This window comes from Scatophagus argus, chromosome 5 (genome assembly GCF_020382885.2).
Source record: "Scatophagus argus isolate fScaArg1 chromosome 5, fScaArg1.pri, whole genome shotgun sequence".
Classification (NCBI taxonomy): domain Eukaryota; kingdom Metazoa; phylum Chordata; class Actinopteri; family Scatophagidae; genus Scatophagus; species Scatophagus argus.
In genome coordinates this window covers 6,466,908-6,487,094 of record NC_058497.1, presented here as the reverse complement: position 1 = coordinate 6,487,094, position 20,187 = coordinate 6,466,908, and the positions used below count along the sequence as shown (strand labels likewise).

The 20,187-nt window shown below is 38.5% G+C and overlaps 1 protein-coding gene across 2 annotated transcripts in view; it reads left to right on the top strand.

The window, feature by feature from the left end:
- LOC124058930 (limbic system associated membrane protein) overlaps nt 1-20,187 on the top strand; it is a 404,356-nt gene that overhangs the window by 330,023 nt on the left and 54,146 nt on the right. For both annotated transcript variants that reach the window (XM_046388569.1, XM_046388567.1), the window contains 2 exons: nt 14,123-14,267; nt 15,070-15,157. In XM_046388569.1, the coding sequence (XP_046244525.1) occupies nt 14,123-14,267; nt 15,070-15,157 (233 nt within the window). The remainder of the gene's footprint in view (nt 1-14,122; nt 14,268-15,069; nt 15,158-20,187) is intronic.

The following is a 20,187-nucleotide window of genomic DNA, read 5'->3' as shown; positions in this document are numbered from 1 at the left end:
GGAATCAGAATCAGTTGAAGTTAAGATTGCTCCAAACAGTAATGGTGGTCCAGTGGCTTGTTGGTTCACACTGTTGGAATGTGGCAATGTCATTTGGCAGAGGCAGGTCATGTTGCAGACTGGGAAAGGAAAGTTTACTATCCCTTTGTTGTCCACAATAACCTCTTACACCCCACAGGCTAACTGTGCATCTAGGATTTTACCTCCTCATCTATGTCGTGGGATCATGAGACATTAATGCAGTTTTTGACTATAAAGGGACTGTTATGAATAGATGTTCTAGTATCCACGGCTTGATAGATGGCAGCAGAAAATCTTCACATGCGTATATATGTTTTTGAAAGCTCAACCACAGAATATTAGTGCTTCAAAGGGAGTTGCCGAATCAGGTGATAATTCTCTTTAGTCCCCTCACTATGAGTGACGCTATTCATTTTGTCATGGTAATTCCCCACTGTCTATCAATTATAGCCACGTTTAAGTTCCTGCAATCGCCTCACAACAGCTCCCAGCCTCAGATAATGTATGTGAGGTAAGTTCGATCAAAAGAATTCAACCAATGACATGTTCCTTATAATGGATTACATATTAAGTAAGTTTGAAGTAGTACACATAAAATGAATGAAACGCAAAATTGAAAAATAAGCAGTAATGCAGTTATCAGTAGCTGAGACATATGACATAATTTGTAGCTCTTTTAAGAGCCTATTCGACCTCAGTTACAGGCTTAGTAAGCCATGCCCTCGGCAGTAACTGTGGATCAGCAGCAACTATTCATTGGGTTTACTGGTGATTTCTAGAGGCAACGCTGTTGCATTAAGTAGCACTATGTGAACAGACAAACAGCGTGTGGCATTTTGTTTTAATGTTCTAAAAACCCTGCTAATCCTTGTATGTGCCAGAGGCTAATTTCCTCTTGCACAGAGTGTGAATTTTACAACAATAGAAGAGTTTCTTTTGTCATCAAACCACCACTGTGATAAAATTACCGTCATCTACTTGTTTATTTTCTATTGTCAGTTGAGCATTTTGCACATTATTATTAGCATCAAACTTTCTCTCTCTGTCTCTTTTGTTGTGGCAAAAGAAGGAAAAAAAGTCGGTATGATTTAAAGCCCAGAAAAACACATTCTTCTGCCTCCCCTTTCCTCTTGGTCCCACTCATCCCTTTTCCCTGTCAGGGTTGCTTGGTATCATCTGCTGGAACAGTTGCTCTGAGGAACAAGACAAACCCCACACCCCACCCTTTCCCCTCTGCCTTTCTATCCCTGCCTCTACCCCCCCTTTATCTGAAAGCAATTAAAAAGGGAATCTGCTAGATTGTCTGTGTTTATACCATCTCAGAGAAGGTTCCCAGGCTGTTATGATAATAACACATTGCTGGATCATTACCCAGAGTCTTTGTTTTACTCATGGCTACCTCTCAGTGTGCAGATGAGGCCTTCTGAATGCTGGCTCACGTGCTGCCACGCATGACAGGACTTGAGCGCATGAGGTCTTTTATTCTCAGTTATCGTGCAAGTTATAAATCTTCACTGTTTTTTCTTTTGAATTTTTTTCTTTTTTTCTCTTTCTTTTATTTTCTTCATGTCATATATATATATATATATATATATAAATATATATACTGCACACTGGCCATGCACTACATGCACACACCGCTTCACATGCTTTTAAAGTAACAAATGCTAATTATTAAATATAAATCACGCATGACATATGCACTTGCTCTTTCTTGGCATTGCTGCAAAAATGGTACATCAAGGATTACCATTAGGATGAGATAAGGATGTCAGGGCACCAGTATACTTTATATACTGTAAATTCATTTAGACGTGCAATTTCAGTTATTACTGGTGTTCATTTTGTCAGCTATTATTTTTATTCAGTCTGGTGTTGTTCCAAATGTCCTCTGCAGTTTTTACCATATTTAGTCATCCTCATCCTGTTTGCTTTTGTTTTTCTTTTTTTTCAGTCAGCCTAGTCCAGCTAAAATAATTATTATTATTATTATTTTGCCATTTCAGTCAAACTTATTCCTCATAAGATTTTCATTCTCTCATGAAAAACACAGGTTGAATAATAAAGATTGCAGCTTTGCAGAAAGCATCTGATTTAGTGATCTGCTGGTATTTAAAGAATACATCAACATTCATTTTGATACCCAGTACAAACAAATACATTATGATGCTAATGTGAAGGACAAATTAACACGACATTTTTATGTCACCAAATACATCAGTTAGTAATCAGTTGGCTGTCAGGTATGAGGTCCTATTGCTTATAATATCAAGGCTATATTGGCTTTTAGCTAGTTAACTTACCCAAAGTCAGACTGCTTGTGCACTTCCAGTGTAGATGTTGTTGTATGCAGCACTTGAAACAGAACTGTCCTATCAGAGTCAATAATAATATTTTCATTTTTTATTTTTAAAAATATGTTTTCATGATGTATTTTTTTTGTCACCGGTATTGCTTGTTGATATTGTGGCAGTTTATGTTAAATTCTGTATGCGGTTATCGGAGTCGTGGAATAAAGGTACATTTACATTTGGTGTAACTATATTTTTTAATGAAAGTGAACTGCTGTTTTCATATAATTCATTATCTAAGCTCTGTCTCTGTGATCAATGATCTGTTGCGTGTTTACAGTAAGGGACAAGGTGCTAAAAAGATGCGCTTCTCTTGTTTGTTTATCTCTTGATAGGCTCTGCCATGCAATTAAACAGTAATTTAGGTCAAAGATAAGATTGTAATTTATTTGCATTCATTTATGAGTCCCCTACTGTGTCTAAATTATGGTCTTAAAATATCATTATTTTGTGGCAATGAGTTAAATAACAGTTTAATAGCACTTCTGGGGCTCTGCGGTGCTGCATGAATAACTTAATGAAAGAATCAATTAATCAATACATTTACATTTCATCATCATTATGCATTGTGATTCGGATGAGATTGCAGTCTAAGAGCCTGAAATGTACTGTAACAGCCTCCCTGTTGTGAAGGATTGTGTTAGAGCATTGTGGGCACAGAGATCAACATCTCCATGTCAGTCTGTTAGGCTCATGGGTTCCTTGTTCTTTGATCAGTAGACAGATGCCAACTCAGCATAAAGTGAATCAGAAAATCACTTGGAACTGACAGAATCAAAACCTTTCACACTTGCACCCTGTCCAGTGTGCAGTGATTGTTAACAGTGGTTAACCATGTGCACACTCAGGGGACCACTTGAAAAGGTAAGTTATCCTTGGTGTTAAAATGCTGTGAAATATTTAATAGCATTGGCATGCATGCTGAGTTCATGTAGCCCAAATTGAAATGGTAGTCATAGGGACTAACTACAATGATACGATATATCATATACGAACATATGTCAGGATTGTGACACGTTTTATTGTTGTCATGGCTACACAATTTTGTAGTTGTGAGAATTGGTAGTCTCCCTTCCACAGACTTTTTTTGTGAAATATGCAACCAAATAAGCAAAGTGGATTTTCCACGCTGTACCTTATGTGTGAATACTGGAGTCTAAAGTATGGTCTTATTTATTATCTTATTTATTTATTCGTGTATATCATCAAAGTTCTCTTCAGAATGCAAAGCAATGACTGCACTAACAGCTTTATAGCTGCTTCCTGCTCTTGTGTGACGAAGCATTAAATTGAAGCATTTAAATGACAGTTGTCTTCTTGACATCAACATGTTCAGGACGTTCAGACATCTGTCAAGACATCCATCACTACAGTGGACAGCTATTTTAAAGCAACACACAAATTTCTCCTGACCAAGACTGTCTACAGAAGGTCATCTCAGAATTATATTGCCAATTCTTCAATTCTAAGGTTCAGTGGTAACAAGAAAAGACCAAGGAGTAATACAGTTGTTAAATTTTCCAAGTATTGATTTTGTGTTTGGAGGAAATTATGATTAATCATCTGTCCACTAAATCTGCTATCATGCATCTAGCTATATTTCAACTACCATTCATTCTATTACTGTAACTACTGTTCTTGAAAATACAATACAAATATGTTGGCTATAAATCAATTTATTTTTGTCATAAGAATGTAAACTGCATTTTTTTTAAGAAACATAACATTTTATGCATTATTAGTTCCCTTGAGAATTTATCAAATAATGTCTTATATTTTGTAGAGTGAAGTGCAGGAAAACCAAATACATCTGCATGCAGTAACATTGTTCTTTACTAATTTTAAATGTACTAATGTGCAAGTCAGTAAAACTAAAGACACTGTACTGCTGAATTAGATCTGAGAGGGTATTTGGATGGCCACTGGCAATATTTTTCTTTTTTCTTTCTTTCTTTATGTGTTTATTTTAAGAAAATGTTAATTGAAAAATATTTATGTGGATATTTTTTTGATATGTTGTCTGCATCTAAAATACTGCATCCCAGGTTGCTAATAGGAAGTCCTGACTGTTCCAACCAGAATGTGCTGGCTACATTTGAATGAGACACTGATAATGTTTATTGGATTGTTAGGTGACTTTGATCAAACTTTTGATCAGTTCACACCCTCAAAGCACTGCAAGTGTATTGTAATTATTATTTTGACTTATTTAGCCATAAATGCCAAATTAATAGAGAAATATTTCATATTTAAAGCTATATGTTCAGTTCAAAACAATAAGAAATGTAAAAAGCAAAATAGTTAATAAGTCAGCTGGCCTCTCTGTCAGTGTTAATCTTTGGCATGTGTGAGACAAGATAAGTTCAGTGTTTTCAAAATGTTCTACATGACATAAATAAAGTGTAAAGGGATGCATGTAAAATATATGCATAAATGATACAGGCAGCTTCCCCAGTTGCCTGTAAGATTTCACCACATAGACAGGAAGAGTAGCTGTCAGACTTTCAGCTTCTTCCACTACATCGGCATGTGAATTAACTATTCCATCCTTGACAACAAATCACAGAAGACCTTTTGACCTTCTCTTTTGACATGACACCTGCCAGTTACGTATTTGATATTCTGACTCCCATACCACTGCTGGCTAACCTTTAAAGTTCACCCACAAGGCTAAGTACTGTAGATGCATCTTTAAATTGCATTGCTCTCAACAAACTAATAAGGCTGTGCTTTTGAAAATAAGCCCACAAGGGAGAAATGCTGATTAGTGTGGCAAGAGGGTATAAAAGCCAATTCTCACAAAGGAAATGATGATGAAACGAACTGCACCCCAAGCTCTGATACCCTCCATAATTATTTAAGTCACATGTTCTGTTCAAAGTGTTACCTTTGAGATAAAATGACTTTAGAGAAAAGGTAGCAACGCTCTTGGCTTTTATTTGTACGATTTTCTGGGTTCTGCCAAAGCTCTACTAGATGCAAGTGGAATCTATGCTGTTGAGATGTAGTGCAGGTTTTGGTAGTTGTACTTTGTACATTATCAGAAGCTTTCCCAAGAAACATAAATAGTGTGCTGGGCCAACAAATTCAAATAAGCCTATTTCATTTCAGACAGAATTTATGATGCTGCATTTCATTTCACAGCCTAAATAGAGGCAGCCAGGTCTGGAGTATTTTAGCACTTATCTTTTTTCCCCTCTTGCCTCTGCTCTCCTTCAGTGGCACTGCATCATCAACTGATTCACCTCTTTCTGCCCGTAATGCACCAAAGCAGAACACAGTGATGGATCGCACGAGAGGTAAATGTAGAGAGCAGAGAAATTAGGTAGTAGTTCCATAGTGTCACACTTGGAGACATGGCCTTATGTTACACCCTGTAATCATAAGAGCAGGCTGTGTGTTGAAAAGGGAACGCAACTTAAATACAGTACTGAATGGGGAAGGTCGACACTTTGCAGCCAGTAATTGTGGAATAAAGAGTATAATTTGCAGCTGTAAGAGGCATGTGACTTACATAAGTAATAATATTGTTCTCCCCTACACTTACACACTTGTGTCAATATAAAACAGCACAGATTCATAAGCATGAACATGGATACAGGATATCCTCTTGTCAGAGTTCTCAGATGCTCAAAATGTAAAATAAGCTTCACTGTGTTGTTTACAGTTGGATCAGAGTAATATGGGGAAGTAATAAGAGGTAGAGGAATAAGAGAATGAGCAAAGGATGGGATGGGTAGAGGAAAAGAAGAACAAGAAGATTGACAGACAGGTGATGGGACAAAAATGAGGTAGAGAGGGAAGGGCAAAAACAGAAACACAAGAGAAGATACAAAACAGCAGAAAGAGAGGGAAGGACCAGAGTGACAAGAAGGCAAGATATGACAGAGGAGGGAAGCACAGTACATCTCCTGAGATTTAATAGCAGCATCCTGCTCCTGCCATAGATCCTCCTGCCTACGTCTCAATGAGGCACCATCTGTCATGGGCTCGTTACATCCAAGCTTTCTCACACTCCAGCCCTGCTTAAAAACACATAGGAGGAGAAGGAGGAAAGCATGAAGGAGTTGTCATATTGACTTTAAAATGAGGATGAATGGGTTGAAGTGAAACTAGACTGACAGGAGAAGAGTCAGGGCTCCCGCACTGCTGGCATGCACAGTATGAACTCTGATCAGCAGTTAGATGTTGGTTAAGCCCAGTATTATTTCCAGCATGTCAAATGCTGACATTTTGGTGCGGTAGAAGGTACCCATGTGTGTCTGGACGAGCTGCAAGGGGCCTTAGGCTTTATGTGTCGGCCCAGGCAATAAAGGGTACCTTGTCCTCAGATGAGAATAAGTTGATTGGTCTCTGCTGGTACAGGTTCCTCCTTTTGCCCTTTTCCATCTGCCCCAACAGCTGCTGTGGAGATTTCAAATTTTGCACGTCGCAGCAGACCAATGCACAACTCCTCAGTGGAACAGAAAGAAACTCAAAACACCAAATTTTAACTGCCCTGGCATTTCCAAATCTCGAAATTATGCCAAGCATGTTTGGACCAAACAAATCTGCAAATTCTTTGCACAATCTTTCCTGCCCTGATTAATGACTTGCTCTAAGTACTGGTGCATGCCAACCAAGATGAAGGGGCGTCATGATTGGAGAATTATATGTAGATTTGTGGCTGTTTGGTTGCTTTGAAACAGAGAGAATAAATCAACTGAGTAGCAAAGGTTACTCCCAGTCTGTTCCGACGTTTTTATGTCAATAGGGATTTCCCTACAGGGATTGGCTTCAGGGTTTGGCTTGACTGAAGTCACTGTAGTGACTGATGACAGACCTTGAAAAAGTTAGAGGGTTATAACAGCTTTGTTGCTGTCTGTGTTCATCTTCTTCATATTTGGATCTTAGGCGTAGAAAGACAGGGACCAGGATGAGGCTCTTCCTGTTGTTAACAGCTTTGTTTAAAATCACTATTTGTGAAAGGAGACGGTTTATCACACTTAATATGTCCCCCTCATCAAGATGCTTCATTAAATCTGTACAAGAAATTTCACAAACAAGCTTCAAACATTTTGCACCTTTTCACATCACTATTATTAAAGTGACCAGTTTACTACTGGTCTCAACACCAATTTGTAAAGGCACAATACATTCATACGTTTCTGTGAGTCTAAATAATGCAACTCCTAATATTTACTTACTTAATTTATGTTAAAGTGTAAATTAAATTTAATAAAATTAATTTTCATAAAAGCTTTGCTAGGCTCATTCCTAGTGGATAAGCGTAGACCTTACCAGAAATACACATAACCTGCTATTCAGAGAATATCTGGGCCAAGAAGTTGCTTTAAGGGCTATAAAGGAATGACCTGGCTTTGATTCGGTATGCAGCTTTTAGCTTTGCTTCTGTCCCATAGCCTACGTTTACTCTTTCCCTCTTTTCTTGGTGTCACTTTCTTTTGTGTTGCATCTTTATCTTTCTGTCTCCCTTCCTCTGTGCCCCCTGCCACATGCCTATAGGCAACAAAAACACAGACCTTGCTTGCTCATGAGGCTGGAGTGAGGCAGATTTCAATCAAATAGTGAGTGTGACAGTCTTCTCTTCCATCTTTATTGATTTCTAAAACAAGTTGACTTTTTCAGCGAAAAGATTTCAGATTCTCTCTCTCAGACATCCACCCTTACAATGCAATATGATGATAAAAAGCAGAAAAGGAGAGTAAAGGGGAATGAGATGGAGGCAGAAGGTTGAAGAGGGTGGAGGCCATAACATAATAGGAGCACTACAAAGAGAAAATAGAGGGAAAAAAATGTTTTGTTAAGGGGTGAAAGGTGTCAGAGAGGCAAAAAAGCAAAAAAAAAAAATGAGTGAGTGAAAATGCGAGGTGAGATGAGGAGAACTGGGTATTGATGGGGATAGCGGGTGGTGGAGTTATTCTGTCAGTCTTGGCACATCGTTCCTCTCATTACAGTTTCACTTCCTGGCTTCAGCCTACTCTTTGGTCCTCCCCCACGGCTAGCCCTGGAGCATGGATCCATCCAGCCCAGTCCTCCTGTCAACACAAGCCCAGCTCAGCAGCTCTGGCCCAGGCATCTGTCAGCCCACACAGTCCCCTGTCAGCCATAGCCTATTGGCCAGTCCATATTGGCACAGCACAGCGGGACAGAAAAAGAGTATAATATAGCACAGCAGAGCATCCATCAACAAAACTCAGGGTAAAACAGTGCAGGACAGCAAGCAAGGCATCCATCACAAGCAGGGACCCCATGTAAACCCAGCCCCGGTCTCTGAAGGGGCTGATAAACAACAACATCACTTTGTAAATCTAGTAAAAAGAAAAATAAAGTGCAGTTAACAGGCTTTTTGTTTACAAGCATCAGCAAATATTTACTATGTATTTACAAGGTTTTTTTATGTTAGTGGAGACTAGGTATTCTGCGGAGGATTATGTGCTAGGAGAGAATTCTGCAGAGGGTTTTGAACATGGAAATGCTATTGTGATTAAAAAAAAAGGGGGTTGATTTTTTTGCCAAACCTTCAAATAAATAAAGTCACGCACGTCGGCCAAATAACACAGCTGAGATACTGCATCATTGTGAGGGCTGCAGCCAGTTAATGGGATGGATTTTCATTACAAATTGTTCAACCATGGCTATTCCAATCAAATTGAGTTCCGTGCAAGCCACTTGTTGACTGTGCCACAGATCAGACCATCCGTGCACAGCCATGCTGTTATTTCTCATTCTGGTTCACCAGAAACCTGGCCCTACCTTGACACACCTTGACAGCTACTCTGCTAGAATGAAGCAAGAGCTACAGGCAAACAACTCTTCTGACAAGTGATAGGAAGTTCTCTATTTCTCGAGGAGTTGCTCATTAGTGAGAACAGGAAATAGCCAATATTGTGAATGCTCTACATTCTGCACCAAGGGTTGTCAGGTCCCTCTGGAGCCTTCAGCATTTCAGGGGAAGACAGACAAAGCGGAAGGCAAGAAGTAGCAGAGAAACCTGATCCTTTCATTTCTATTCCACGCTGTCCACCTTTGCTCCAGAGTGTTGATGGCGAGATGAGAGGCCAGAAGAAACTTGGGGGAGTAAGGATGACCAGGATGAAAGGCAGACAAGATGAAAAAAATAAGGCTAGCAAGAGGAAGAGAAGTGGACGAGTGGCGAGGCAAAAGTGCAAAGAGATGAGAGAGATAGAGATAAGGCAAAGGAAAGATGGGAGCATTTTGAACAGTTGGAATATGGTCCTGATTGAAGTTTTGAGTGTGCTGGCATGTGCAGCATCATGTGTTGTGTATCTATTTAGCAATTTCTTTGACCCATATGGAGCAGCATATGGTCCCTGCAAACTGGAAGGAGAAATTAGGGACATTTGGATGATAAATAATCCCAAACACCTGTATTTATCCAAGAGCTTCCATGATCCTTAGGAAGAGTCACGTTCACAGTGTTAGTACAATTCCAAATTAAAACTGCTTGTCTCACTTACACAAAGGGTATAATGATGTGCATGCTGCACTGCACCTCATTCCATCGTGATCTGGAAACTGCAGTTTGCTCAGAGTACCTCTGTCAGAGTAGAAGTATAGAAGTGCCATTTTAGGATTTTATTTTTAGAATATTTTCCCATGGCCAGGAAGTTCAAATCAAATCAAATAATACAAGTGTGCTTTGTAAAACAAGTAAAAGCATTTCATTGCTGTAGTGATGGGCATCATATCACTGATATGATATCAGTCTGTTGGTCATTTGTTGGTTCAACTGCCCCTGAAATATTTAAAAAACTATTGAATGGATTGCCATGAAATTAGGTGCAGACATTCAAGGTCCCCATAATCTGCTGACTTTTCATTCAGTCCCACCTGCAGGTCAAAATCCACTGAAATCACTACACATATTAGATGGACTGAATTTTGTATGTATGAATGATTAGGATTTCAGCGATCCCCTGACTTCTTCTCAGGTCATCCCGAGGTTGACATTTGTAGATTTGAATGTAATACCTCAACAATTCATGGATGGTTGCTGTGAAATTTAGTGCATACATGCATTCCCCCTTCAAAATAATTTTTCACAGCTTTTCTTTATCCAATAACTTTCCCTTTACCACTATCAACAGCTTAAAATTGTCCAAGCAAGCTAAGAGTACAAGCTAAACACTGCACCTGCTAAACATTAGCATTTTAGCATTGTCACTGTAAGGGGCATGAGAAAGCTAACATTTAGCCTGAAGCGCTGCTGTGACCAAGTACAGCCTCACAGACCACTAACATGACTGTAGACTCTTTGAATTCATATGAATTTATATGCTATACTGCTTCTACACTTCCACTTCATACTTCAGTAAATGATTATTGTACCAATTAATATGTTTATTAAACATCTTTTACTTATCAGCTGTGGGAAATTTGTAATCTGTAATTTCCATGTGTTTATATACACTTCACAGCTGTTTCTATCAACTTTAATGCTGTAATTATTTACAAAGTGTGGTTTATTTTCTCTTTCTGTGCAGAAAACTACAGCAACAGCTCCTTTCAATTACCCACTCTCCCCACAAGTTTCACCTTATCTCAAATCCACTTGAGGAGTTTAAAGCCTTTCACATTTACATATTAATTGCATGATGAATGTCTATTTACAACTGGCTGAGTGAATTCAGCAGTCTCTGAACCATGTTTTGGGTGATCACAAAGCATCGTTCAGGCAGCTTCAGAACGGCGAAAGAAAAGCCATGCTGCATCGACACAGCAGAAAGCAGCAGTGTGCCACATCAATCTTTCCTTGGACAATAGTCTCTGTTTGCTCTGTAAATAAAAGGAATAGTTATGAAATTGAGAGTGTGTCGTGACAATTTCAGTCAACAAATTTTTGTTCGTGTAACACTAGGAATTAGACATTTAAAACCACCAAAAGCAAACAAGCAACAGAACTGAGTGACTTGTTCTCCTCCTCTCTGTTTCAGAATCATGGACAGTACTGATGCGCAGGGTTTTTTTTTTGGTTTTTTTTTTCAATATCTGCACCCACCCAACCCCTTATAAGAGCCAGTCTGCACTAGCTGACCCATAAATTGTCAACTTCATGTGTTATTTTGGCACAGTTGTCCTCTCTGAGAACAGACACAATGACTGAGACAACGCTGACAATCACAGTGCTCTCCAAGGTGCTGATCAGGCCCTGCTGCTGGGAGCAACAGCACTTCTTTCTCTTCCCTCTTTCTCTGCATACTTACTGTAGTGGGAAGATCTAAACTAAATAAACAGACAAATTGTTCGAAACAGTGTTCTTTATTGCTGAATGCTAGCAATCAAGTAGTGCTTCATTAAAAACGTGGACTCTTTTTTTCACACACAGTTTGAAAGACAAAAGAGTGAGGTGGATAGTGGACCATTGCTGTTAGTATTAGGATTATGGACCTGCCCACTCAGACCTGTATTATTTTCATGTAAGATGACCCGAACCTGCACCACACTAATGCACTAATCCCTACACACAACAAAAACAAAAAATGTGTTATATGTGATATAAAAATGGACAACGTTTTTGGTCCCCTCCTAAATAGCTCAGTGTAAGCTTTTAGGTGAGGTTGTGTCCTTTTCATGAGAGCTGAGCTCCCATTAGTTCCTCTGTAATTCAGTAAAAGATGAAGACAATCACAGACTAATCATTACAGATCTGTAGATTATGGCTACATAATTTCAACTATTAAATTCATACACTTCAAGGATTTATTATTTGTCAAACATTTGTGTTTTGTAGTTTGATCTTAAGCTATTAAAAGTCTGTACAGGAGACAGCCGTCTTATACTCTAGATATGCTTTCAAGATCATGATTTCACGAATAGTATAGTGTTTCATGTTTTTGAAAGGAACAGCTGAAGGCAACAAGTGATTCTGTTCACATCTCCTACTTTTGTATCACTTTTTTCACACTCTTTTCACTGTTTTTTTTTTTCATCTCCTCCTGTTTACTTCACAGCAGGAGACAACTGGTAGCAAAGGAGGTGAAAAGCAACCTCAGAGAAAACAAACAACATGCAACCCTTCGCTGCAAAACTTAAAAGCCGTTCAAGTTGTCACAGTGTGTCAATATCTTTCATTAAGCATTATCGCTTTGACAACAGAGGAGCTGCAGAAAGTTCACTCACAGTGCTAGAACCTTTACACATAAATATCAGCTTCCTTTTCATCATATATTTATAATCATGAGCAATCTGACAAAATTATATTTTGTACATCGCACCTGCAAATAAAAATGTCAGAAGTTCTTTACAGTACCTTTTTTGATTGAATGATAATGAAAAGGTGGTGAACAAAGACAGACACCACACATCTCAGTAGATCACATACTGTTGACCCTTTCCCCCATCCTGTGTAACAGTGTCACAGACTGTTGTCTACATATATGCTGCATTTGCCTGTTTCAGGGATACACTGGAGCTACAGTACATTATATCACAATTTTAGTCAGTGAAGCATTTTAATATTGCACTAATATGCACTTTTGTATTCATTCCCATTCATTCTAAATTGTGTTTTTGCACCTTTCATAAATTGAAGCTCTGAGGGCTTGTACATGTAACTTGTATGTGTCATGCACTGCAGGGTGAAGTTAAAACTCAAAACCTTATATGGATGTTAGTGCTACAGTTGTTTTTCCTGGTTTCACAGGATCCATGCTTATATAATTTTGGGAAAGAGTTGTTCATATAGCTCTCTGTGACTTAGAAGAATGTGTCTGAAACAAAACAAACAACTTAGCAGTGAGGAAAGTAGAAGGTAGATATCAGAGCAAGTCAATAAATACAGAGAGCTATCTTGGTTCTGCACAAAGGAAAGCAACATCAACAGGGATTTAAGCTGTGACCACATACCTTCAACAAATCTGACATCCAGCTCCCACTGGGTAACAGGCTGGGGTGACTGCACCACCACTTTTGTGCATCACCTGGGGTCACCTGCCAAAGACAGCCTCACTCCACTGCCTCGCTAATCTACTCTCTTGTAGCCCAACACACTCCAAAGCAGTGTGCACAGCCAAGGCTCGGGGAGCCATGGGAATTTGCATGTGAAGCACAACCTCTGTCGGCTTGCATTACGGCTGATATCCATTCTCATTGATTCCGACGTCTTCTCACATTTACATTTATTCATTAGGCAGACGCTCGACTCCCATCCCTCCCATGCAAGATGTCTTAGCTCGAGCTTACTTGGCGTTATGTTCTGACAGTGTGCAACAAGAAGTAAACAAGAGGATACCGGTGTCCTTTCTCATCTACAGGAATAGACTTGCTGTTAAAGGAGATGTATTTATCAGAGAGGGGAAGGGAGGCAGATTTAAAGAAGGACACTGAGAAGGAGAGAGGGGGTAAAGAGAGACACTGAGGGGGGGAAGAGAGTGTACAGAGGATGAATTGAAGATGGTAAAGAGAAAGACATGCTCCTTAACTTTGGCTTTTCTTTAAAGACCTCAGGATAAAAGCTGAGCTGAGTTATCTGATTAGGTTAATAAACTCTGAATTACACCTGCTGCTCAGCTGTGTCAAGCTCAGCACTGCTGACCTGTGTTGCAGTATGACCAGCTTTGTCTGTTCTTTCAAGAAATTATTGTCCTTTTCAATCTTCACTGAGAATTTTCTCTGAGTTTCATACATCTACTCAGTATGATTGTAGAAGTCTTCTCACATTGCAGCCCTTATCAGAAACGAATCCTTTTATTTCCTTCTCCTCACCTCACTCACTCTTGTGCCCACAGATGTTATGTTGATGACAAAGTGTCCAAGGTGGCCTGGCTCAATCGATCCAACATCATCTTCGCAGGCCAGGACAAGTGGTCCCTGGACCCCAGAGTGGATCTGGTCACTAAAGGACAGCTGGAGTACAGCCTCCGCATACAGAAGGTAATACCTAGAAACTGGCACTACAATGCTTATTTCATTCATTATGAGTTGAAATTAAATGGCAATGACATTCAGAGACAGGGGAGAACAGATTTTTTTTGTTTCAATTTTTAGTTATCAATTTTAATTTTATTTTTATGCATCCACTAAATATTAAGCTGGAGGGAGGATGTTGGCTTTGCCTAGCAGACTAGAAGCCACTAGGCTAAGCTAGCCAAAAATGTATTCATTCATTACAGATAAAAAATTGATATCAAAATTCTTTTATAATTCCCAGCAAGAAAGCAAATTCTCTCTGAATGTGTTAATCCATTGCTTACATTAGATTCACAGAAAAAATAGCTAATGACACAATCTGGAATAAATACCTAGAAAAAAGCAAATCAATCATTCCCAACAAAATTTGAAAAAAAAAAGCAGCATTAAATATTAGTCCAAATGATATTACGGTGCAACACTTGGTCCAGTGTGGGATGTACATTCAGTGTGAGTCAAAGTTCCAGATTATTATGAGACGAGAGAAGCACAACTTAATGTAACACATTTTAAAAACAGAAAGATCATGTTTGTGAATAAGCTTAATTAAATGAATTTCATTGAAATCTCACCAGTACATTCATTCATCCCATTATGTCAGTTCAAAAGGCAAATCAGGAGAGCTCATGTTTATGTAAACTCAAAAAAGTAGGAATTTTAAGTTGAATTTAAGTATTTATTTTGATATTTTTTGTGCAGTAAGATTAAATAATAAAGCATTTAAAATAACATTTGAAATAATATTATTCTATTATATTGTGTGTAGGTGGATGTGTATGACGAGGGGTCGTACACCTGTTCTATACAGACCAAACAGCAGCCCAAGACCTCACAGGTCTACCTCATTGTACAAGGTAGGTGGCAGCCACATGAACACTAGCAGCAAAGGGGGAGCATTTAACACACTATCTATACATGCCAACTGGAAAGATATGAACTTGGAAATTGGGTCAATATGCTCAAGAGAAGCTTACTGCTGTTCACCAGTGTTTACACATTTTAGATATTTGAAATGTCTCCTGAGTCTGAGACGTCAGTGTTGAGCAACACACACGCAGCAGACACCACTGTCACTACTACTCTATTATTAAATGTTGAAACGTGTCCCTCTAAGATTCCTGTAAGGAAAATAATTGAATATGTATCATCATGAAAAAAGGCTACATGTCAAAAACGCCGGCCCACAGTAACAGAATTTCTTGTTCCAGTTCAAACGAATCTGAAGTACACTTGAAAAGCCTTCAGCAATAGTTTTCCATTTCAAAGGACAGGAAGTTATTTCTCCTGAATGGAGACAGCAAGAAAGTTGAGTGTGAGAGATAATCATGAAGAGAGTTAGAGAGAGAAGGTGCTGCATGATTTGGTACAAGGCATTGAAGAAATTAAGTTTTACTTATTTATGTCCTCTAAAAGTTATCTTTTGGGTTTGAAGGTTTTAGCTTCTGTGATGAAAGAAAAAGCAATCCTACAATATCATGAATTGTTGCACCTGAGAGTGCTGACAAAAAGGTATATATATGCAAAGACGTACAGTTGTGTGTGTTTTTTTTTTTGTTTTTGTTTTTTTTTTGAAAGTGTGCACATAAAAACTCTTGTGAATAATTACTGTGTAATAAATTTATTACACAGTAATTATTCACAAGAGTTTTTTTTCAAGAACTTAACACTTATCTTACCTGCAAAGTCTTATAGGTTTTGAATTTTGTTGTGTTAAGTGTTAAGTATCTTTTATCGTATGCGAACAACCCACAAATTTACAAAATGGTGATTGGAGGCAGCTAATGGGGCATTTACAAATTCAGTGATTGAACATACCAAAAATTAAACAGAAATAATTGTTTTTAGTTACCAAATAAAAATGATTAAAACTCGATTATATATTTAACTATGATTATAAATTTTGATGCTATTATGGACTCACATTTAAATGGCCAGGATCCATTTTAGATCCTGTCGCATATCATGATTGATCCCAATCTCTCAAATCATCTGGTCATAGTTTGTATCTAATATTTCACTGCATTCTTTTTAAATCCTGATTGCATCTGTCTTTTCATTTGGCCTGGAGTGTCTTTTATATTCTCTTTTTGATCTTATGTCAAGCAATTTGAATTGCTGTCTGTCACCAGTGTCAAATGAAGAGAAAAATGATATTCTTGGCAAAAGCATCCTCATTAAAACCTTTATTCTGATCTCCTCATTTCTCTATGCTGCTGAAACTGCAGTGTGGTAACTGTTTTTAACTGTCAGAATACTCGGCCCTTTTAGTTCTTATTTAACACCTGAAACATTTCTGATTTGTTAGCAACCTCTCGGGACCATGAAAGAATAAGAGCAATAAAAACACTGAGCTGTGCATAAAGCCCGAAAAAAAGAGTTCATTATCCATCAAAATACCACAGCAAAGTCTCTGTAGTGTCATTTTCCAAACAGACAGTTGGTTGACGGGAACTGTTCTTAACCTGTCAGAAACAGGCTGCCTGACAGACAAAAGTGCAATACCTGAGTGTTCAAAAATGAGATCTCTTTCGGTTTGTTTGTTTGTTTGCACGTGTGGGGACAAAATACGCTGAAGCATGACGTGGAGTGCTGTATATGAACAGTGACAAATCTAATGTTGTAGGGCAAGACATTTCACCATAGATGATTGTTCCATTAATCTGAGTTTGTTTCAACTGGATTTTTCATTTTAAACACACTGACTGCCTGACGTGCATCCCACCCCCAGATGAATACTACGGGCTGTCAGTGGAGGACATGCAACACAGTGTAATTTCACCACACATAGTGGCCTAATGCAGAACTTCTCATCTGGCTATGAACCTAAGATATCATCCATTTACAACATTTTTAAAGGTCAATATGTGAATTGATGCCCCTTTTGTTGGCACCATGGTAGCAAATTGCCTCTCCTTCCCAGAATCCATTGTGTCTGATTATGCAGCACTAGATCATTGCAATGTCCTGTGTGGACTTCCAGAGTTTCAGTCAGTGGCCTCGTTTATCATGGCTAATGCGACAGTTACAGCCAAACATTGATTCTGTTGCTTTCTTTCCTTGCTATTTGTCCCCTGCTCTGCCTCTTAAAGTCCCATTCAATTTTGCTGCCATTGTTATGCTCATCTGTTGTATTTGCTCACTATGTGGGTGTAATCTTCTCCTTGAGGTTCAGTTCAGCATCTTTCATCTAAATTGTAGCGCTGTGCTGAAGGCATAGCTTTCTGGCAATTACCGTGAATGTGTTAATGTTAAGTTTTATTTAATTCTAAGCTGTCTCAAATATTGAACACGGTTGTGAGGAAGCTACTGAATGAGGAATACTCATTAAATAACAAGAGTGAATAAGTAAAATGCTTGCTTCATGAACAATCCACCAATTGTAACTTTGGTCTAGCTGTCTTTGGTCATTTTTTCTGCTATATGCAGGTTTAATTCTTTCACAAAGGCAATGGTTTTCAAACCGGGGCACATACAGCCACTGCAAGGGGGTGGGGATGTGGGGGTCAAATATGAAGTGAAACTCATTTGAATGAATGAATATGATTCATGTAGGACAAATGAAGAAATTAAGAGTTTGCTGATACTATATACTATACTTGTGGTGACCTTTATTTCAGAATAAAAGAATTTTGATTCCTCTACCACTGCAAAAAATTTATTAGAGTTGTGTGGTGGGGGATCAGAATTGTTTTTGGCTTCAGAAGTGGGACATGCCAGAATAATGTTTGAAAATCACTGAGCTGAGGTAAGATAAGAATGTGTATTTGTGTGTTGCTTCACTATACATATATATCACACACAGAAACCTAAACCACCCCCAAAAATCCAATCAACTCTGAGGGATAATAATTCCCCCTCCCTTCATCGTTTAATAGGTATGAAAATGTTCCAAACATCAAACATTGCCCCTGGTTACAGACCCAAGCGCGGGTTCACATAACCAAAGCTGACAATTTTCTGCTAGCAGGGACAGGGACGTAATTGGAAAACAAATGATCAGACAAAGTAAATTTGCGATGGATGAAAAAGTGGCGGACTCGCAGGGCTGAGACGAGCAGTACCAGGCAGCAGGGTCACTGCACATGACAAGAATTGCAATATAATGGCAGGCTTGCCCAACACAATTTGATTTTTATGAAACACGGACGTAGAAGTTTAGCTGATGGGCAAGCCATGGCTACTGTTGTGATGATTTCAAGGTTTCACTTTGATGTCTCCCAAGTGTATTAGTTATTCAAGAGATGTTTATGCTTTTTATATGCACATATACTGTTGTAGCCTTGTTTGAATTATGGTCACAGATGTATGTCATGAAAAATGTTTTTCTTTCATCAGTAAACCTATCCATTTCAGTTTTCACACAGTCTGTGGAGAGGTATTATACAGTAATATACACTCGACTTTGAACATGAACAAAATATCACCCCATTAAAATGATAACTTTGCTGCACAGATGGGATTTTTGGAGTTTGCATTAAGTTCAGTTTAGTGAAATATTCTACCATTTGATCAAGCTGGAAAAAGTATAGTCTGTAGATGCTGCGTCTGACAGCAGTCCCACTGAGAGGGAACAGTGCTTTCATGTTGATATGCACAGCGTTAAATCCTGTCTGTAGTACATATAAACTGCTTGGCTGTCATTAACAATACTATACCACTCCTCAAGGATACACAGCAGGAGTACATTTCTCCAAATGTGAAAGAAAAATGCTAGGCATATTAAAAACATTAATAGCTTATTCTTTAAAACTATTGTCATACTAAATAATTCTGATAATTTTTAAATACATTTGTGTTAAGACCAATGTAACTTGGGACATCAAATTATCTGAAATAATTGTAGATATAATTTTACTTTTTTTCTCACTACTCTACTGGGCCAAAAATGTAGAATAGAATTGCTGTCTAGTTGCATTACACTCAAGAGAAGGCAGACTTCTCCACAGCCAACAACTCCAAAACTGACATCAAAACAATCTACATGGACAAACAGCACTAACATTGATTTTGGGATGAACTATGCCTTTTATTTATTATTAATGACCTAATTCAATTAACATAGTTGTTTTAACCAAATTTATGATCTTTTCCTGAACCCAACAATGTAGTTCTATTGCCTAAACCTAATTAAGTAGTTCTGATGCCAAAACTGCGACCACTGCAACATTATTGACCACGTAACACACCAAAGTCCCAAATGTAAGCTCCATTCTTATGCTGTTGTCAAGTATTGTGTTATCTTGTCAGGTTTTGCACCACTGCCTTCCCCACCTATACAGACCATGTCTGCAACACACAAGCCCAAATATAGCTCCAATCCCCACCCCGATAATTTTCATACAACCATTATCAACAGCAGCAGTATTTCAGCAAATTCAGCAAATCTCAACATGCTATGCAAATGTGTTTTATAAAATGCAGTGACTGGGGAGTGATTCATTCATCTCGTGAGGTCGCCCTACAGTATATTGCTCATCCCACAGGAGTTGAACTTTAAGTTCATTTAGCAATTACTGTAACTGCCAATGTGACTGCAGACTGCTGACCCTAATCAGAAATATTACATCTTGCTGAAGTCTGATTTCCAACAGTGTACCCTACAGCCCGTATTGATTTGATGTGATTTGATCAATAGTAGCCGGCAAGTGATTTGTCTTTGAGTGAGCAGGGTCTCAAATGACTGGTCCAATCTCTCGCCATGAGTAAATCAAAAATCTGTCAGTTAAATTGTGCATCCCAAGCTGAAGGAGCCATTTTGACATCCGCTGTTGCTTCACCCTGCTGTCAGTGATTATATAAGGGCTGTACGTGCACATATGTCTCTCTGTGTGTAGGCTACTAATCCATCCTCCCAATTATACAAGAACATGTGTTGGTTGTTTAT